Source organism: Neodiprion lecontei, chromosome 3 (assembly GCF_021901455.1).
Source record: "Neodiprion lecontei isolate iyNeoLeco1 chromosome 3, iyNeoLeco1.1, whole genome shotgun sequence".
NCBI lineage: Eukaryota > Metazoa > Arthropoda > Insecta > Hymenoptera > Diprionidae > Neodiprion > Neodiprion lecontei.
In genome coordinates this window covers 40846808-40868802 of record NC_060262.1, presented here as the reverse complement: position 1 = coordinate 40868802, position 21995 = coordinate 40846808, and the positions used below count along the sequence as shown (strand labels likewise).

The following is a 21995-nucleotide window of genomic DNA, read 5'->3' as shown; positions in this document are numbered from 1 at the left end:
CGGAACTAGCCGCGACAAGACGCCGGTCCAAATTATTACCTCGATCAATTCCTCAAACGATAACTAAATTTCTTCTGTAGGAAACGAAGGGGAAACCAATTGCATGGGAAATAACGACGATTTTTTTTCGGGGGATAGTCAGACCACGTTATTGCTTTGAAAATACTCTAGCCTAACCTCAGATTCAATCTAAAATCCCGGTAAGTTAACCAATATTCTGATGTAACTAATATCTGGATTCATGTATGACAAATCACTGATCAGATCTAGTCAACCACTTATCACGAATGCATCCTCAGGCGATGAGTTTCGAGATTTTTAACAGACGTTCGATTCTCAGACTGTTAATCTGTGCCTGTTAACCGTTGCACGGTGATATTCTTCAACAATAAATAAAAAAGAATAATTGATAATTCAACCCGTTCAAAATGTTAATTGTGAATTCTCTGCAGGAAGGACAGCAAGTTTATTGACGCACAGCCGTAAGTGTAGAAAACTGTAAATCAGGTCTTATTATCCATCGATGAAACGTGCTACCTTATCGACACTCGCTTGAAATCGTCGTTGGCCGCAGAACTGACGATGGGACTGTCATTTTTCCCGTCAAACGATAGCGAAATCGTTGAGCAGACTTCCCTTTAGAGTTTTGATTACTTGGTAAAAATGATGTGGACGACGCTGACTTTGGTCAGCCAGTTACCGAAAATTTCAACAAAAAATTTTATAAATACGAAGGGAAAGATAAGATCCTAGTTTAAAAATGAGCCTTACAACTTTTCGTTGACTGTTGAATTTTATATCGTATACAAGAATAATTATACCCATATCGCGGAGTATTAAAAATGAACTTAATACTTTTTATTAAAATAAATGATACATTTTACAATTTTTCAGATACACGTAATTAAAGTGCGATGTGTAATTTTGTACATGATAATAGTAGTTATAACTTTACTTATAGCGTTATAATAGGGAATAAAATAAATCTCTGTAGAAATACTATATTTGTGACTTGGACACCGATAAGACATCCGGAACGATTCCAGTCACAAGTGTGTACAATAATAGTTTAAGTAGAAAATAAGGATCTTATTCTATAAAGAATTTACTACAAGTGGGATGTAGGGCAATAAAAAGACTGCAACAAAATTGTGCGCTCTGAAAAATTCGATTACCGAACTAAACGCATATGATTTTCAAACAAAATACTCTTGCTGCATACTTAACCATTTCAGCATTATGTTGCTATGTGTCTATTAAGTGAAATCGGTATGCGATAAAAAAGAACTTATTGCCAAAAGGAAATTGAAGTTGGCAAAGCACAAATCAGAAGGATAAAACCAAAGCTTGGTTTCATAAAATCAAAATTGGATTTTTTATTCTGAGACTACAATCACATTTGAAATTTGATTCGCTGAATGATTTTGCTAAATTCACAACTAATATTTGTCTATAATTATTGTGACTGCGATGAAACATAAAAAACATATGTATTTTATTATGTGATTGGATCAAATCCCTCATAACTGTACTCAGTCTTTGATATCCAAAGAAACATAAATTGTATGCACATTTTGTGACAGCGTGCGCAAATATAATTGATTTATTATACCTGTCAATTACAGTGATTACGTAAATTGACAAAATAATGTTACATTATTTACAACAGCAAAGTGCTTTCACAAACCTGTGAATGATTACACAACCCAAATCACAATCAATGAATTAGGAATTATGAAGTATCTGATTAAACGCATTGAATGACGTTTCAAGATCGAAAAGGAGTTGTCGAACTTGGGTCTCTGATAGCTCGTCTGAGGCGGACATACTGTTCAGAGTCTGCAGCCATCCGGAAACTTTCTGTTTTCCATCAAAGTCACTCGGTAATAGGCTGAGCCTATTCATAGTATCCATGAGATCCCTCAAGTCTGGAGTTAACTCATCCATAGCTTTAATTTCAAGACGAAGCTTGTCCATTAGGGTTATAAATAGCGACACAATATCCGCAATGCATTTCGAAGTGTTGCCTTTATCATCCTTTATCGTTATCGGACGGTCTTCCTTGATCCTCTCCAATGCTGCTGGGCAGTCGAGGCGAAAAGCTTTTACAAACACATCAATGGTTTTGAATTCGTTTTGTACCTGGTAATAAAATTTCAAAGTAAATCAATTGCATTATTTAAGCAGGTGCTAGGAAAATTTCTCCCAGTGACAAGACAAGCATATTATGCACCTGTTTGAAAGCCGCTCTATATTGAACAAGCAGTTTACTACAGGCAGCTGTGTATTCCTTCGGTGTAACGCAGTCTCTGATATAAGCCTTTTCCAAATGTTGCAGAGTATTCACCAGCGCAAATAAATCCGCTTGATTGTCGTGCTTTTCGCGCTCCCTAGCATTTTTGTACAATTTCACCTCCTCGTAGAGCTCTGGGCGATCTTGAGCAGCGGACATGGTTATCTGAAAAGAAAATATGTCAATAATTGAAAACAAAGTAAGTTACTCCACTACTTGTACCAAAGAAGCTAAGTAATGCGGATGTGTAAATTCTTTGTTGTACTTGACTTCAAATTTAAAGGACAATTAACAAATCCCATTGATTGCAGACTGGAATTAAGATTGACATCATCCCTAATTAAGTTGAATAGTGTAACGAATGTTGATTGAGACAGCGCAAGACGGCCCTCAAGTTTTGTTTTATCCGTTACAAGCTGTGGTATTTATGACTTATACCGATTAAGAAAAATCGAAAAATTGATGTATCGTCTACAAGAAAAAAAGTACAATGCTTCTACAAAAAGAGAGAATTCTTTATACCTTCGTTTATTGGTGTACTCAGGTTAGGTTATATCAGACAAAGGTTAAGGTTAGGTTGTGCTTGGTACGATAATTTTGTCGTGAATCATCCCCAGCGTACTGGAAGAAAGTAGAATGCCAAACCAGTTAAGAAAATAACTGGTATTATGCGGTAATTTTCGAGCAATCGTGCAAACAAGATAAGTGATTATCAATTTAATGGTAGAAGTGACATTGGTCGTACAATGTTATATACCTAGAAAATTACAACGTAGCCTTGTTGCTATCTATATTCATTCATATTATACAGCTCTACGTGAAGTATGATATTCAATATGTCGTGTACTTACCTTGCAACAATTATTATTGTACGTTGGCAGCCGATAAATCAAGGAAAGATAACGACAAAGACTGAATGTTCAAAGGGGGAAAACAAACGTCACTTCACAGAACCACGGACGCACTGGGCAAACCCAACTCAACCCTGACTCGTCTGTACTCGCTGACATCTGCGCATGTGTAGTATATGGATGTATGTTTGGTTGCTCCGTGAAGGCGCAATGAATTCGCGTATATCCGGTTGCCGGATACAGGCGCGAAACTCTAATAGGCACACTAGGGCGGTTCGGAAAAGGACTTCTTTTTTCAGTTCAGTCTTTTCGCTTGAGCTATTTTTAAGAGACAAAGTGCAAGAATCTTGGAAAAGAGCGAAATGTAAAAAAAGGGCCCTTTTCTAAACCGCCCTAAGGCACACACATAAAATGAAAAACAGATATAAACAAAAATATAATTTATTTTTATAATCTCACGTACTGCATCGACTGAATGCTGTAACAAAATTGGCTCATGTCATACGATTACTCATATTATACGCGTTTGGCCAAAACACTTGTTCACTTATATTGACACAACTGATAAATCATTAAGATACGATACACATATAATTGATAGATCCGATAGGATCAAGGTACTTTTGTATGATAATTTAAAAGATGAATATTTAATTCTTAGAATATTTGGAAAAATAAAAACTTCCGAGAAAATTTCTATGGCTAAATAAACTATGTAAAAATAATAACGAAAAACAATCTGAAAATCACTGGACATACGTTTTTAAAACTATCCTTTGAAAATTTCACCCATCACGTCTATTCTCTGACTCGTGAATTTCACTAAACAAGAGTCATCGATCTTCCCACTTTGTAAACAGGAACAATCATACTCGTGAATTACTTTAGTACATGTAAGTTCATGGCAGCATAACTCTGTATGCGAGTCTAGTTTAGACTTGACTTCAACAGGATTAGTCACAATCCTAAAATACAAAGCGTGTAATATTATATTCCCTTTCCGTGAGTTCCGGTTAAAAATTTCCCAGGGTAAGTGAACATTGAAAACAGACCCGGGCAGGAGTTTAACTGATCCCACAAAATCTGAATTTGTCATGACGACCAGATTTCTTGTTGTATTGTCCTTGTTTTCAGCACTCTCAATGGGTTTGTCGAAGCAGCCATTCAACAAATTGTAAGAATCGTCAAGTACTGTACTATTATAAAAGTTTTTCCCGCACTCCACCCACGTTTCGATAACCTTCAGTGTTGTACAAGGCGCTGATGACTTCTGAAATGTTGAATCTTGAGACATTTGATGTCGCCATAGCCGAACGCAGGACACCTGCCCACTAATTAACTTCCGCAGTCTTGCGCTTAAGCTTCCTCTGAAAGAAAGAGTAAATACAAAACCAAACTTATAATATTTATGCGAATATTGTATTCATGACTGTCTTCATAGCCACTTAAGGCTGAGAAGTACTTCTATAAACTCAAGCTATCATAAATCACCTTGATCAATTGCAAGAAAATATTGACAAAGAAATATCCTTGAAATAGTGAAGTCTTGAATTAAAGAGGTGGCACAGATGTTCTAATAGCTTTGTATTTGGCTCAGAATTAGTTGCGTTTGAAATGCTTCTGACTATTTTTAAATAAACACATCTTTGAATTCAGATTGATAATGCTATTAGAGGTTTTGAATTTGAGAAACTTAAACGTTGACCTACTTCTTCGGTCGGAACTTCTTTTTCTTTGCAGAATCCAGTAACTCTGGAGCTGGGGCAGAAGACCCTTGAGATTGTGGGGGTGTAATCTCAGTGCTTATATCGATGACAGACGAACGTTCTTTTGGTGATGATGATTCAGAAATTTTCGAACATGTAGATACAGTTTTCATTAACAACGCAGCCGTCAGAGTACTACATTTTGCTTGTTGTAGATAATCCTGAGTTATGGGTTCTTCAATGATATCGCTGACAGTTTTGTCACTCTCAGATTCTTGTGCTGAACCTATTCTTACCTGTTCAACATCAGGACTGACTTCACCATTCTCACTACAGGTGTCGTAGTCGATACGCTCTGTATCTGTGACAAACTTTTCCTTCTTTGGACTGAGTTCTGAATCAAGAATCAAGAATTTATTTTCATGTGTGGATTGGTCGTTGTTTGAATGTCGCGTGATCATTTTTCCCCACATTGGGCGTGGAGGGGATGGTTCTGCATCTTGAATAACGCTGCCAGATAATTGTTCTTTAACTGTATTCAATTGAGTACGTTCTTCTTCTATTTTTATCACTGGTGCAGCAACTGAAGATAGGGAAAGTTCATCTTTTCCTTCCAGTGGATAAGGTAAGATGTAATTAGATGATTCTGGTTCACTAAAAATGTCCTCCTCATCACTAGATTGCATTTTAAGTGGGTCAATTTGGTTGTCATTTTGACAAGAAAATAAATTTCTCTCCTCGTCAAATGTCGATACCCCCCGGTGTTGGGTATCAATAGAAACTGTTGATATTGGCTTCGGACTTGTCGTACTCAGCTCGTCACCAAAGAGATCCTGGCTTGATATGGCACTAACGCACTTGATCAGCGCTCGATTAACTTCAGAGATAGGAACTACTCTTGAATTCAAAAGATTCTCAATGCCAAGATGAGTTGTGGCGCCTTCAACAGCTGATGCAAAGGCTGGAGCTGAAAGTTCTTCATTGTTCATTTCGTCTATAGAAGGTAAGCAAATAAACTCTACCTCTTGCGGTACTGATTCCACATCCTTGTCGTTAGAAGTTGACAGCAGATTTCGTTCTTTCTGAAAGACAGTTATAGGGGTTTCAGCAATTTTCTCCTCCCTGAAGATATCCTGACTCAATATGTTATTGTAGTCTATAGTTAATGTGTTGTCTAATTTAGAAGAAGAAACAGCTAACTCTTTTAGTCTCTCATGCTGCTGGAAGTGCTTCTGGTGTGATGGAACAAAAGATAAAAGGTTTTCATTCCGTTTTGTTGAGGTGAGAGATAGGGAAATAACTTCGATGCTATTATCATGTCTTGATTCTAAATTGCAGTCTACACGAGGAGGAAAAAAACGTTCTTTTGCCTGGTTTACAATTGAATGTTCTATATGTTTTCTAGTTCGATCCTGCTTAGCGCAGAAGTCATGGCTCAATTCTAAACTATTTGTTGTGGAAGACGCTTCTAACGCTTGAGTAGTAGAGACCAGTGTCAAATCTGTTGTAGCTGCACAGACTTTTTCTTTCTGAGGTAAGTACAAATTTCCAGATGAATTATCGTTTGGTTTCTGAAGCAATTCTAATATAACTCGGCGCTTTTTCCTTTTCAAAGACGAGTTTCTTCGTAATATGGGAGACTTTTTAGGAGCAAACGAAGAGTTTGGAGACGAGCGGTCGATTTCATCGAACTTCCGTTTGTTCAGTTTACCAAATCTGCGTCTTCTGCTAGCCCTGCTATACTTAGACTTGCTGATAATTGGAGATTTTAGCAAATTTGGGCTAGAATCATTGACTGTTTCGGATCTGGTGCTAGCTTTGCTATCTCTAGCAAACTTGGACTTAGCAAAAATTGGAGACTTTGTCAAATCTGGCATAGAATCATCATTGACTGTTTCGGATCTATTACCGGCTACCGAGGTATGCCTAATAATCTTTTTGTGACATTTAAACACAGGGGATTTTTCGAGATCTGGAGGCTCGCTGGCCGTTGACAATGCACTGTCGTTTTTCCATTGAGTTTCATCGACTAATACAGGAGGTGACGGTGTACAGCTAGGATCACTCTCTGGTATCGACGGTGTATAGTTCCCCCTTGCTATCCATTGAGAGACTAATTCTGTCTTCTCTATCTGCTCGATATTTGCCAAGGCAACATCCATGGCCACGACACCTTTGTAAGAGGACATCGCATTGTCGAACTTCAGCTGTCTTTTTCCTCTAACCGGCCTTGCGACTGAGTCGTCGAATTTTCTTAACAACGAAACATCATTTTCCACCGTTCTTGAGGTCGGAAACTCCTTTGCGCATCTAGACCATGTCTGTAAATATAAAAAATGAGAAAAAAAAACTGACGCAAAAAGTTTCCGACGATTTAATGCCCGGTGTACTCGTCATACGAAAAAAATATTCCCATATTTTCATTCATGGTATAAAGAAAAAAGAAACAAAACAATGTGCACGTTCAAATTGAGTTCAGTTCCCACTACAGCCGCCATATTGAAACAAACGTCACCGTCGTGATTGAACCTTTGCATTTCAACTTTTCATTTTGTTAACAATGATCGAAATATAGCGAACCAAGTGATCTTCCGATCGCTTGACGTTGTTCAATATCTTTATTGTCTTACTCACATCGTCGATGTTCATTTTTCCAGTTGAACTGAAACATGGGAACGTCAACAGTTGACTACGAAGTAAACAGCACGTGGACCTGCCAGCCTTTTACCCGCGGCCATCTTGCTGTTTGTGGTGCCGCGGCTGCGTTGCCATGGTAACGATACGTCGTTTGAACGATTCGAACACCAGCGGGCGAACGACACCGTCGCCGATCTGTTACATCCTCGACTTTATTAATCAGGAGGAAGAAGAGATTTCCAAGGTGGGTGGCGCACGAGTTCAAGAATAGAACCCGATAGTCATGGAAAGGAAAAGAAGAGGAAGAAGAAGACATCCGAAGTTTATAGAAAACAGACCAGCGATTTTAATCTCTGTCACCAAAATCCAGAAGCTTCGCAAGCGTGCTTTTAAACGTTTCGCATCTCAAGAGAAATCGTACACGCGCAGGCTGCATAAATTCGACTCTGAAAATCGAGATTTGTCGACCTGACATGCTTCTCTGAACACATACGTGGACACGGTCTTTTGGTTTGACTGGGCGAACTTGTGGTCTGGAAAACTTTAAATTGCCAAACATCAGAGCACTGACCACCCTTGCTTGTAGCGCTCGTTAGACTCGATAATATAGAGCATAATACCTCAGGTGTAATTAATCAAATTGTGATATCCAGGGTTGGAAATGGTGCAGCACAAGAATACCTGGTCGAATTACTCACGTCCTTGAGTCCGGAGCACGTGTATTTAACGCCAACGGTTTTCCGACAAACCTGTCCTGCCCGTGGCGTGTATACGGAGATGATGCGCCATAGGTGGATGGAGTTTCGGGTGGATTGCGGGTAGAAAATAAATCGGCAAACTTGAAGCATGCCGACCGGCAATTACCGAGCAAGTGTCGAGGAACCCCTTTTATATTAATAGTCACTCTATAGCATGACGGGGGAGTGACGAGGAGCGAGGGATCGTGGGGGCAGGCGGGGGTCCTCAAAATGATAGATAGATGAACACATAAACGCGTATACAGAGAAGAGATGAGATGGTGACGGTGGTGGAGGTGGAGCTGGATGCTGCGGTGGAGGAGGTGGAAGGACGGGATACTGGATCGACGAGGCCCCCAGCTCTGCAGTAGTTTCAGATTCAGTTCGCGATGGAGACTACAGACCACATTATCTAGAGGTGATCTCTACCCGTAAACCGCGACGCATTAAATAGGCCCGTGGTTAACCGATAGCCCCGTGTCCACGGTGCGCGAGAAATTTTTCAAAAATATAAAGTGCGCGGCAAATTCATCCCTGCAACATACAACCGCTGCACACTGAGCGTTCGCTCCTCTCCGCGTTGTGCGGACAACAGTGTGAAAGACCGCGGAACGCTCTCCGGTACTTCCTGAGTAGCCGCAGAAGTCTGCAGTACCGATTCCTTCCCGCGCATCTCGTATATTTGAATGTTATACCTTGCCCTTTCATTACTCTAAAATCGGATGAGATGAGCTCGGTCGACGGTAGGCGACGCGGTATTGCAGTCCGGATGCTGGTCAATTCGATCGTTTCATTTACTCATTGATCGGACGTGATTGGCTGATTTGCCCGGAGGCTTCGCAAGATATTACAACCAAATTCAATCAGCTGCAAAACTCACTCCTACTTGCCCTATAGGTATATCTATAACTATCGATCGCCATTAACACAGATGCACACTTCACCCCCTGATATACGAAAATATACTCGTACTCACATCGTCCAACTTACTTCGTGGAAAAATCTCAGATCATCAAGCTCGATCATGCGTCACAGCAAATCGATACGCAAAGACTGAATATTATAAAAAATCCAGTTTCTCAACAAAAATGGAACTCCAGTTCTGAGTTATATACAGCGTAAAATTGAAAAAGAACAGTCGAGCCCCTGGCGGATTCCTTCTCACTGAAATTGAACTGAAGTTATGCTTAGATTTCACGGTGTAGTTAAGAATTTTTTACACTGTATTTTTACTGTAATTGCATTAAAACCATATCAAAGTTCCATCGAAAAATCAAAATCACTGAAATAAAATTTTTCTATGTATAATGAAAAGTATATGTTCATTTTTAATTACTCTTTATTGATAATTTAAAGCAATATGAAAAAAAAAAAACGATAAGACTTCAACTTAGGCTCCCAGCTTGCCAGTCGCCGACCTTACCCACTGCACCACGCTCCCTTACTCGCCAGGTAACAAATGTCAGAGGTGTATTTAGTGCGAAAGAGGGTCTACCGAATTTTTTTTTTCAAAACTAAAGCTTTTCAAATAAGAGTGGATTTTCCGGTTGTAAATTAAATAAAGCCGCGGTAAAAAAATTTCACAACTACAGCGAAGAATTAATTGGATTTTGAGTGGATTACCTGGAATGTCACTCCAATATCACTGACTTTAAAATCCGCTGAAAACACACTCTAATGACACCGAATGCGCCAAGGGCACTCGTCCATAGATTAACTAGGATTCCGTATCAATTTACGACGCAAGTATAAGATTTGAATGATGTTTATAAAGAAAATATAAGGTTCATGATAATTTCCTGAAGGTGAACAGAAGGAAAAAGACAAAATCGTAATTTCAGCTATTTTTGTACAAATCTAAGAGAGGACATTTGCTTTCTCTGTATGTGATAAGTAATTTGGTACATATTTAAACAAGCGAACATTGAGTTTCAACTTTGACTGAAGGAAACATCAGCATCAACTGTAAACATATCTTACCACAATCTATTTGATTGGATCTTGCTATTATTTGAGCCTGCAAGCAGGTATTTTTACCGTTTTATTGTAGGAAGCAAAACCGTCTGATCCATTTTACAGATAAACATATTTATCTTGGAGATAAAATTAAGTCCGTGTATTAAATTTCACACACGAAGCACCTACAGAGAGAAAGAGAGTGCAAGAGAGAGAGAGGTGCGAAATAGCTGCATAAAAACTGCTGTACTTCGAAATAAATCAGCAGATACCTTTGGCGTTTCGCGGTGATCGTTTCATCATTCGATAATCATGCGCACGTATTCCCGCCAAGGGCTTCGATGAGCTTTTGTGCGAAAATGTGCACGCATGGTAACTGACTGCGTGCAGTGCAGATAGAGACAGACGATCCCACTTAACGCTAGACTATACCTGCCAATCATAACGCGTTAAGGAGTACCTATCATAATGTGCCATATTACGCACCGGAGTGTTTCATTGTATAACATCTAATTTGAAAGTCAACTCGCAACTATTCACACTACCCAGCAATTCGTTTATTTGTTTATTTTTATTTATTTTTTTTTTTCAAGAGAGGAGCTTCAATCCGAAATTCATCAGAAGTTACAACAGGGGCACGAAGATGGTGCGAGAAATTGGAAGAGATTCGTCAACCCTTCCTGGGAACGGTTGACGCCTCGCAGCGCCGAGTGGCTCGCTTCGGTTATTACGTAATGAAATGACGTAAATGTGCAAATACCGACTCTTTGTGGAGGATAAATTGTGCAGTGTTCGACTTATGCATATCGGTTAAACCTAAAACAAAATAAAACGGAAAAACGAATCCGCTCACAGTCGACAACGTCGGAAATCGCATCAAGCCACGTCGCGCATCGACGGTTCTCCGTTATTGCCAGTAGAAGGACGAGGGTGAGAGGAAAGGGGATACGGACCGTGGTTTAATTTGACGTGAGAAGTGAAAAAAAAATAGAGATAAAAAATTCATAGTAGTTTATAGACTGGCTTTACGAAAGTTTCGTAAGTTTAAAACACTTTGCGGATGGAAAGCAAAGCTTAAAGTGAGCTGACGAATTACCAGAGCCAAACTAACACCGAAAATAAAACTATAGATGATACATGATACGGTGCAGAAAGTGCGCGTGTTGGGTGTAAAGTGCAATCGTAATTTCGTGTCAAAAAGGTAAATCCTTTACTAAAACGAACCACTTGCAACAATATATGAACGTATAGAACAAATATAGCATAGTGTATTCAGTGGATCTAATTACTTTGAGTGAATAGTAGTTAATAAACAATAAAAATTATTCAAATATCGCGCAGCGTAATGTAATGTGATACTGAACGAAATTCTAATTTCTGAATATATAATATTTAAAATTAATCGAAATTGATAAAAATTTTTAGGTATATTTCACATACCTTTATGCATTTATCATTGAAGTTAAACGAGTACGAGTAGAAGAAAAAACAGAGTATATAATAATTGCAAATTTATATCTGATCGGTTGATCAGTTAGTTAATTGACCAAATACAGTTAATAACAAAAGTGGTTGAAAAACTAAAATCGTATATACGCAGAGGGAAGAAGAGACGGACATGCGCGGCGGTCATGCGGGCTGAACCTAAGAAACAGCGTTCCCCTCTGCAGCACCCAAAAGTGATTCAAATCCTCGAAAGATGAGTACCATCGACTTCGATGACGTGCTCGTGCACGTGGGTGAGAAAGGACGGTACCAAAACATCATGTACTATCTTCTCTGCATACCAGCCACTCTGCCAGCCGCCTTCCTTGCCTTTTCGCAAGTAAGTAACGCGAAAGCTCTTTTCCGATATAGTAGCCGTAAAGCACGCCATTATGGTCTCGATTTCCTGAAATTACATGCTTTTGTCGCATACTTGTCGAGATTTCCAAATACCTAGAATCCATCAATTACTGATGTGTGATATACTTGACGCTGTATTTTGACCGTACTTTTGAGACGTAAGATTGGTTGAATTCTTTGTTTTTTTTTTTTTTTTGTTGTTACAGAAAATTTCACCTTGTTACATTTATCGACAGTTTTTTTTATTTTCGCTACAGCTACTGCTAAATTTTTCTCCACTTTCTACCGCACCAGTGTTATAATGTAAAAATGGAGCACTGAGTTCTGTAAATTGCTGAGAAAAGTGTAACAGGTAGGAAAAAGTGTTAAAAGATATTTGAACATAATCATTGACAAATACAATCGAATAAACAGACTTAAGAAGTTCTTGAAAAGAATCTAACGCAAGCTATCGTACAGAAATCTGTCAGAAGTGCGACGTTCAACGAAATGCACGATACTCACGAAGCTTCGTGGTTGTCTTCGACAACGATTCATTGTTCCGTTTCACCTCGTTCGTTTAATTAACTAAAATTCAACAGTTTGCGGGAAAAACGACGGACAGAAGCTGATATGTGTTCCTTACGATTCCTCGATTGTCCAGGTGTTCGTGAGCGCGTCGCCGGAGCATTGGTGCCGCATCCCGGAGCTGGAAAACTCGAATTTGACGCTGGACCAAAGGAAGGCATTGTCGTTACCCTACACCCCGAAGTCGGACGGCCGGCGCTCGTACTCTCGGTGTTACATGTACGACGTAAATTACACCGCCATTATCGAAGCCTGGTTGCACCAGGAGGTGGCCGCCAACTCATCGAGGACCTCGAGCAACGGCGCGCCCGGGCTTCCACCGGTGGGTAGCACCGATTGGCCCATCAGTAAGTGCCAACACGGGTGGATATACGACAGGAAGGACTACGACAGTACCCTAGTCACAGAGGTAAACTATCTATTGTCTCTCCCTTACTTTATCGCTCGAGAGTTCATGTCTTGCACGCTCAGAAAGATGGGATAGATGCACCAGTTTTGGTCACGTTGGAGATAGTTGTGGCCAAAAATTCTGACGCTGTGTACACAAATGATACGCAGACGCTTTGATCTGTGTAAACAATCATTTTTAAGCAATAAAGTGTACTTACCGAGTATTGCAGACTTGTGGCCAAAACTTGTTCAAAGTCGGATTTTAACCATGAATCGAGTCGTTCAATAGATTAAACGTCAAAAAATGGTCCATCTATTCGACTCTTGCTTGGAAAACAATCTTCCTCGCTATTTTGCCAACTAGTATAAACCATGAGCCATTAGGGTCTGAACCGTCCGTGTCATTATCATGCAGTTCCAGTCTTAACCAGCGCTGAGCATCATCATAGTCCAACTCCCAGCTAGGTTGGGGCAGGTTATATCAGGTTAGTTTTTGAGAAGGCGGTATTGATTTTGGGTTACAAATTTCGGAGGTATCGTCAGGCGAATCAGCGTTTCATCATTGTCACTGGAATACTCGGATTCGACCCTTCAGACTTACAATCTCCATTGCGACACTTTAGAGGCCCGATTTACCAGATCATTACTCGAGCATTTGATTTCACTGTGAAGTTGATGAGATATCAATCTTCTTATCGATTTTCATGACATTGGTAAAGATAACGATAACTTTGAAATTTATAAATGACTACGTAGTCGTTCCCCCTTCTTCACTAAAGAGGCGCAACCGTTACGCGTGCAAAGGATGAACGAAGTGGGGTGGGTTTCGGTCGAAGGTCACGGTGACGAAGGTTGAGGTTGAGGTGGTTTCTCACAGAGTCTTGCAGCCGGTACCAGTGCTGGAGGGTACATGTATTGTGACACACAACGCGGTATGAAGGGGCGGCAGCAGCGGTTCCTGGTCGTTGCCCGGCATGAGCGTGCAAACGCATGCCAGCGTTGTCAGCATAGTTCGAATCGTGTGTACCGAACGTGAATTCCACGTGTGTAGATACAAGCTGAGTATTGCGAACGTGGATCGGCATAGTACGCGTGCATTTGTACTCGGCAGGCATGTATGGATATAACGTACGCTGCAAATATGACAAGACCGAATTTGCATAATTAGGCCAGCTCATTTCTACATAAATTTCTGTGGACTCCGTGCAGCGACGCACGCGAGAAGCGTCGCTCTTTCTCGTCCTAATCACACGCTTCGAAGAACATGACTCCGAAGCTCCCGCCGAGCTTTCACACCTTTTATAAAATGCGGGTGTCGCAGCGGTTAGTGTAGTAGTTGTTTGTTAATTAAAAAATTGTATCCTCACATGCACTATGATACTCGAAAGTAGGGAACTCATTGCCAGAGTGTCCATTGAAATCTGTTAGACTAGTTAGCATTTCTCATCCCCATTGGTCTGTACCTGTCTCTGTTTGGCCACCGGCAAGTATGGCTGTAATAAAACTACTAGATTGCTATTTCACCGCAGAAATTGAAACTTCTCCGTGATAGTTACTTAAAAAGTAATTCCAGATTTGTTATTCGAAGAATGTAAAAAATGCGAACCCTTAGAGTGTTTAAGACTGAAAAAAAGGATCGATCGTGGTGTTAGTGAGATATTTGTTGAATCTTTTACGTTTTTTGTTTTAATCAATCGCTCGGTGAATGTATAAACTGTTTATAATAATATGATATCATAGTCCACGGAAGCGAGTTAACACCTAAATGCGATCGGTGAATCGTTTTCACAATGAACATTTTATCTTTCCGATATTTTATCCTGCCAATATCTTCACCAAATCAGAAACCATTACGCCTGTGTCTTCAAAAAACAACGTATAGTTAAATAGATTGGTGAAAATTCTCTTTCAAGTCTGTACTTCTTGCTTGTTTCAATGTTTTTCACTTTCCTTCGTGATCCATCATGGTTATAGGTACATGCATGAGCGAAAATCGGGTTTGGCAAAAGGTGAAAGAGCGACTGATAGATTGCAGCTCTGGTGGCGTCAGCAATTGCCGTCCAATTTACCCCCGCTTCCTGTCACGTGACGCCAAACACGCATCCAAGCCTTCAACTAGCAAGCGGTGGTCGCTGAGCGGTTCCACTGGCTACGCGATTACTATTCTCACTCGCCAGATTTATTACCAGTGGCAAAGCCACCCGCGAGAGGATCCCAATCCATCTCCACCCTCCCTCCTTTCCTTTCCCACACCCCTAATCTCGCTTCCACCGTTCGTCCACGGGGTGTTTCTCGATACTAAAAATTGAAAAAAAAAAAGTTTCTCGGCATCCTGTGCAGTTTGAATATTCAAAAAAGTATCATTTTTCTTGTCATACGATGACAAGAAAACGTTTCTAATCATCCAAAGTCCGAAATTGATGTTTCGTGCATGCATTCTGGGTCTGACGAATTTAATTAATAAACTCGAAGTTTATTTTCTCATAATAGAACATTTATACCGTTCAATTGGTAGATAATTCATTTTTGTTTTTTATTGGTCTCTCCAAGATGGGAATATTTTTGATTTGTTTTTGAGCAACCCGCGACGCTCGTAAAGCAGCTACGATTGACCAGAACACTTTTGACGTCAATACATTTACCCAGCGCCATCTTTCGTATCGTGCTTTAGTCGATTCTACATAAATTCTAGACAAGAACAATACATTTGGAGTGTAAAATTAATTAAAAATTTCTATTCCTGTCCATCGTCGATTACGAATAATTATCCTAAACTCAAACCACACTTGTCCTAATCCATATTTCCGCTAGATGGCGCCTTCCAGTATGTTGGATCTCGCTAAGAGTAGATGGCGCTATGATCACGTGTGTTTGTAAGACGTATATATGCACGTATGCATGCACATGTATCACACACTTCCGCGATTACTCACACAGAGACACGATGTGCGAGGTGCAACGTGGACATAAGGAAGAGTTGTCGGGTTAGTCGCATAAGATGCGTCAGGGAGTTTGCCGCAAGGACGGAACCGCGGAGTATGGTGTCGGGGTCTAACCGGAAACGGACGTTTCCTAAATTGTGATTGACCGATCGAGGCCAAACGGATATGGCTTCTCGACGCGTATAAACTGTTTACCGCGAATACTTGCGGTGTGGGAGAGCTCGAGGATATATTCATGCCCGTGTAACCACGCGTACCTACGCCACACTCATGCACGATAACTTAGCTCTGCCCCGATACCACATCGCACGCCTAATGCCAATGCTAATGCATAGAGGTGTGTATTTCATCGTGCACATGTTCGGTTTGCGCACATGAACACAACTTACGTCGGGCCATAGGCAAATACACCCATGATGACCACGACCTCCAGTAACGCGTATCGCATCATGGAAGTGTAGATGAAAAAGAACAGTTCGTTAGTCGGAAGTTCCTTTCGATCGTTCTTCCATTTTTTAAACATTTGCTCTGCCAAGTGGAAGGTCACTAGTCGCTCTTCTCCTTTTTCTCATTCGTGGATCCCAAGTCCCGGGCAAGAGATTTTCCCCGGACACTGCTCGAAAGACTAGACAAGAAACTCGACGACATTTCTGATGAAGAATTTCACAAAATTGAATTTAATGTTCCAAACTTTGTAAAGTGGGAACATGAACGTCATTGATTAAAACCCACAATAGTACAGAGCTATCCAAGTGAAACAGTTTATTGAGTCAGAAGCGATTCGACAAATCCAAAGATTTCTGTGACATCGTTGAAGATTAAGAAATTTGGGAAAGGAAACAATGCGCAAAACAGACACTGATCTCACACCTCTTCTGTTATGTGCTCTAAGCTGGGGAGAAAATTAGACGATCAGCCACGTGCTGAACCGTCAGAGGCAGAAGACAACGACCGATGAGTTGGACATTCAAAGCAATTCTAAGAGCCCCCCCACAAGGCGTAAAACTAGGACTAATAAATTTCAACGCCGGAAGTATGACAACGCAACGTAGCCCACGTTCTTTGATTCAAGGCGTTTTAAGACGTTGTTTTCGTCCCTGGACCAGTACATTTTACAAATCCTTGACGATCATCTACTCTGCGACGTCGATACTCTGCGGGTGTAGGGCACATGCATATTTTTCATCTGAGGCTGGCATGAAATTAATGCAAATAGAACACTGAGAAGTTAGCTTTGTTGAAAAAGCAATGTTCCAGTTCACCTCAAATTACACAGACTTTTGACACCAGTTTGTGGTTAAATTTGAGCACATGGATGTTTGATATCAAATGAAATAAGCTCTGCTAAAACCGCTTCCGAAACCCGTGAGACTTAAACGACTCTGTAACAAATCGTTGTCCACATCATGTCGGAACGCCAGAGGTATAGCAATTTCGTTTACCATGTTTGTATTGGTAAAAGGTCTATCCCGAAATCTGCATTACGTTCACTGGCAGCCATATTGAAATCATTCATAGGAGTACAAGACAATTTATCATTCCAAGAAAAGTTAATATTGGTAAAAAAAAAAAAAAGTATAAGAGCCATAAAGTCAAAGTCGAAACGAAAGATAGAAACTAGGCAATGAAAATGACGAAAGACAAAAAGTGGAAACATAGGAAAACGGAAATTCGATGGTAAATCCAGGGCGGATTCAAATCGCGAGACACAAACGACGGATGAACGCATGTGGACCGTCGGACGGATGAATGGATGGATGGATGGACGGACGGACGGACGGACGGATGGACGTACGAGTAGCGCGCAGCTTAATAGACCAAGCAGCCACGGGGGAGCACGCTCCTCCTGTCAGCCGAGGGTGATGGACACCTCTCCCTGTGGGAGCCACCCACACAAGCTAACGTCAACGGCGACGACGACGACGACGACGACGACGACGGCGGCGGCAGCTCGGCTGCGACGACGCTGATGACGACAATGATACTTCCAGGTACGTGACGCGCGTGCAACTTACTGCCTCACGGACTTTATCGACTTCTGGACCTGACGACGAAGTCGACGATCAGGATTTTCACTCATCCTCCTTCTGCTAAGGTGTTGAGAACCTCGGTTGAGAATAAGACAGAAAAAGAGAAAATTTGGTGGTTTTGTCACAGCACTCATAATTTGGTGAATGTCTTGTGCTCATATTCTCGAAAGAAATTAGAAAAGTTGGGGTAATATTCGACTCACCTAGTATGAGGCGCATGGAATAATCTTAAGGATTTTGATTGATGGTATAAAGTAATTGACCGATATAACTTGTCTGGTTACCAATGAATAATGATTGTAACTGTTGACAAAAGGCTCCAAGTAATTCGGATAATAGCCTCCGCGCAATTCGATGAGTTTATTAAAAACTGAATACAGAATTGGCCACTGTTACAAATCGTTGCAAAAAATCGTTTCAAAGTCGTCAATAATTTCTCACCGCCTCTATAAATAGCCTCACAACTATCATAAATCAATTTCATTTTCGTTTAATTCAATGGTTCTCAGGCAAAAAATCGACAAATCCCGGTCGAGATGTGTTTTATGATGAGAACAAAAAACAAAACCGATACATATCTTTGAAAATTTGGAGATTAATCCGTTCATAGCTATTATCGTTTGTTGTCGCAGCCCGATGCTGTGTGTGCCTACCATAAGTATACCTTACTATATCCGTAATGATTCACGTATGACGTAGGGTAATAGGTGTACGTGTACATTGTACATACACGTGTCTATAATGTGGAGGTTAAAACACGCTGAGAACGCTTTACATACGTTCAACTTTGCTCCGCCCGAGCAGAGATCACAACCAACTGGTGTGTGGGAGGCTGGAACCACGCGTTCACGCACGCCTGACCCTCAATCTCTCCTCCGACGATATCCTCCGGACATACACCGCAATCATCGTCAGTTCCTGCCAAACTTTAGATCTACCAGCTACCTATACCTTAATGATATACACGGTCACCGTGTACATGCAACACAACAATTAGAAGCTCTAGCAGTGTTGTTTGCTCACACTGATCGTGAGAGAAGAAAATGACGACGCATGGTTGTGTAGGCACTCAATCCTGATTTATAGTGCGACTTAACCAAAATATAGTACTATTCACCCCTTTTAGGTAAAAATCATTGTCAGGCTGACGATTCTAATTACTTATGTTGACCTGAGATAATAGAATATGAAGATAATTTCCATCACATTTTTCTATCAATCCGTTCTTTTTACACTGCGCAATACCGAATACACAGAATTTCTGGCTAATAGGGTTCAGGATAAAATGACAAAAGGTTACTGTGGTCTTGCGAAAGTTGAGTCAGCTACTTGGTAGTCGTCGGTGAATTTCAGCTGCTTAAAGGTCTGAACAGGAAGTGTGGTGAAAAATAAATTAAAGCAGCGTAGGTGTACTGAGAAACGTGATGCATTTCTCTATAGCAACAATTAGGAGCTACTTACCTCCGGTGGCAATTGTTGTGTCACGTCGCGGTTTCTCTCCGAGATGAGTAAGAATGAATCCTGTATAGGGTGCAGATTCCGTGTTTGATTTGGTTGAAATTTTTTTATCGAATATACCGTATATGTTCACATAGCTAGACCTGGTATGCGACAACGGCTGGTGGCCCTCAACGTCCACAACGTTTTTCTACGTTGGAAGCCTATTTGGGAATGTCGTTTTTGGATGGATCGCGGACAAGTGGGGTCGACGAACAGCCTTCTTTGCCATACTTTTTCTCGAGGTGATAATATCCATCGCAACGAGCTTCAGCCCTAACTACGTCATTTACACAGCCTTGAGGACCGTCAATGGCCTCTTTTTTCCAGCTATTTACCAAATACCATTTATTCTAGGTACGTTGTTCTGTTGATTATTTTAATTCTGCGATCTTTTTATCGATTTCATGAGTTTTTTTTCTCAAGATAGAAATGTGCAATTCTTAAAAAAAGATAAATTTCGATTTCAGCCCTTGAATTAATGGGACCAAGATACAGAACCTTTGCTGGGATGGTAATCTGCATGTTCTTCGCAACGGCGATGTCTTTGCTGGCCTTGCTTGTGAGTATGAATACCTTTCTTATCGATTGGTCAATAGTTAATACTCTGAAAAAGGAATACTGGAATTAGATATGGGGGTCAATTGATTGAATTAGTAAACTTCCGAGTATTCTCTAGGGTTACCTCCTGAGGCATTGGTACGCTTTGTCTCTGGCCACTTCGGTTCCCTTCGTCCTCCTCTTCAGCTACTACTGGATAATCCCAGAGTCCCCGCGCTGGCTGCTGAGCAAAAATCGTATCGATGAAGCAGAGGTAATAGTTCAACGGATGGCCAAGGTCAACGGAAAGACAGTCCCGTCAAATTTCCTGAGAAAGATGGAGGTGAGAGTCGACGAAAACCTTACCGTGCTCGGGATATGAAGACAATTCGTGCTGATTTTAATCTCGTAAATTTCAATGTGTTCCAGATGGATATATTGAAAAAGCAGGGTATATCCTGCAACGGAAGGAACTTCGGCGGTGCGGAAAACAGACCACCGCCACCTTCCGCGACTCCGATGGATTTGATCAGAAATCCAAACATAAGAAAAAAGTTCTTCATCCTCGCTTTCGACTGGGTGGCGAACGCCGTCGTCTACAACGGCCTCTCGTACAACACAACCAACCTAGGGGTATCTGACTATTTGGCCTTTTTTATCGGTAGGTCAGGTTTATTTTAAATAGACTTGGGTTTACCAAGCGAATATCCTATACGAGTAGTTGCATTTGAATGAACTTGTTTGGGTGTACTTGAATAAATATTGTGAATTAATTTCCTCAGGAGGCATTGTCGAGATACCATCATACGTCATTACCTGGTACGCAATGGACAGGTTAGGCAGACGCTGGGTTCTCTGCTTGACGATGCTACTCGGAGGCGTCGCATGTGTGTCCTGCATGTTCGTCCCGGAAGGTAAGGAACTTTAAAATTTCTCGACGAACAGGGTGACTGGAAATGTCAAACTTTACCAAATTATTCTCAGACGCAGTCTGGGTAACCGTGTCTTTGGCGATGGTCGGAAAATTTGGAATAGCCGCGTCCTTCGCAGTCTTCTACGTATTCGTGGGGGAGCTTTTACCAACGGTACTGAGATCGCAGGCAATGGGAATCGCATCGTTCATCGCCGGGATCGGCCTGCTAACTTTTCCTTACATAGTACACTTGGCGGTCTACTCAAGGGTGCTACCGCTGATAGTGATGGGCTCTTTGAGTGTCGCCGGAGCTCTGACCTCAGTTTTCCTCCCAGAGACCCTCAACATTCATTTACCGCAAACGATCGAAGAGGGCGAGCTATTTGGCGCAGATTTCAAGCTCTGGTCTTGTCCGACGAGTGCATCGTAAGCTCGAAATCCGTTTCTATTGGTCCTGCTCTTTTCGATGAGTTACATAGTGACTTTCAAATTTTAGAAAAAAAACCGAAACCGACAAAACAACGGAAGTGCCAGTGAGGTACTTGGTGAACGGCCGACCGGGCAGTCAGACGACAGGCGACGTTCAGGATATTCCCGATGCTGCCAGGATCACTCTACCACTTCCCGAGGGCAATCTGGAGAATGCGGAATCTCGAGAATCTGGAACAGACTTAACCTGGGGCGACGAAAAGGTCTGAGCACTAGGTTCTCGCGCAGAATTCCTGTGCTAAGGACCCAGCAGCTTGCACTTCGAGATTCAACTCACCGGAATGAAGAAAGTGGTCAAAAAAATGACCCGGTTTCCCGACAGATAACTTGTAACGACTTTGTATTATATCGCTGTAGGCACACATTGTATTTATTTTTCCATTTAATATATCGTCTTTCGTTTCTAAGAAACACTTCTGTCATGTCGATAAGTAAGTATGTGAATTACGTATAATCTGCGCTCAATCCAAAGCCTTTCCCAGTTCCAATCTCCTGACATTTGAATTCACTCGGAAAATTGGAGTTGGAATACTGGTTCGATGGTCCAAAGAAAAAAAAAAAAAATGATTTTCATCAAATTTCAGCCTCAGTCGAGCAGAAAG

At 41.0% G+C, this 21995-nt stretch overlaps 2 protein-coding genes across 2 annotated transcripts; one reads left to right on the top strand and one right to left on the bottom strand.

Moving 5' to 3' along the window:
• Positions 1-831: 831 nt before the first annotated feature.
• On the bottom strand, positions 832-7585 carry LOC107225938. Its single transcript, XM_046734352.1, has 6 exons — positions 7485-7585; positions 4854-7171; positions 3915-4511; positions 3604-3622; positions 2234-2458; positions 832-2142 (listed from the first exon to the last, which is right to left on the bottom strand). The coding sequence occupies exons 1-6, from the start codon at positions 7497-7499 to the stop codon at positions 1726-1728; spliced, it is 3591 nt and encodes a 1196-aa protein (XP_046590308.1). The 5' UTR covers positions 7500-7585; the 3' UTR covers positions 832-1725.
• A 1034-nt stretch (positions 7586-8619) lies between these two features.
• On the top strand, positions 8620-21814 carry LOC107226448 (organic cation transporter 1). Its single transcript, XM_046734060.1, has 10 exons — positions 8620-9121; positions 10774-12005; positions 12669-13001; positions 19550-19808; positions 19922-20013; positions 20131-20334; positions 20421-20652; positions 20774-20905; positions 20976-21330; positions 21401-21814. Exons 2-10 carry the CDS (start codon positions 11880-11882, stop codon positions 21600-21602), a joined length of 1935 nt encoding a protein of 644 aa, XP_046590016.1. The 5' UTR covers positions 8620-9121; positions 10774-11879; the 3' UTR covers positions 21603-21814.
• The last annotated feature ends 181 nt before the right edge of the window (positions 21815-21995 follow it).

What these genes read in the sequence shown, in the direction of transcription:
- LOC107225938 (XM_046734352.1), bottom strand. An exon ending in AAGAAGTTCCGACCGAAGAA is followed by an intron (nt 4,512 to 4,853) that starts GTAGGTCAACGT and finishes TCTTTCTTTCAG; the next exon opens with AGGAAGCTTAAGCGCAAGAC. An exon ending in ATAGAGCGGCTTTCAAACAG is followed by an intron (nt 2,143 to 2,233) that starts GTGCATAATATG and finishes TTTTATTACCAG; the next exon opens with GTACAAAACGAATTCAAAAC.
- LOC107226448 (XM_046734060.1), top strand. Translation starts at nt 11,880, where the DNA reads ATGAGTACCATCGACTTCGATGACGTGCTCGTGCACGTGGGTGAGAAA. An exon ending in CCTTCCTTGCCTTTTCGCAA is followed by an intron (nt 12,006 to 12,668) that starts GTAAGTAACGCG and finishes TCGATTGTCCAG; the next exon opens with GTGTTCGTGAGCGCGTCGCC. An exon ending in CTGCATGTTCGTCCCGGAAG is followed by an intron (nt 20,906 to 20,975) that starts GTAAGGAACTTT and finishes AATTATTCTCAG; the next exon opens with ACGCAGTCTGGGTAACCGTG.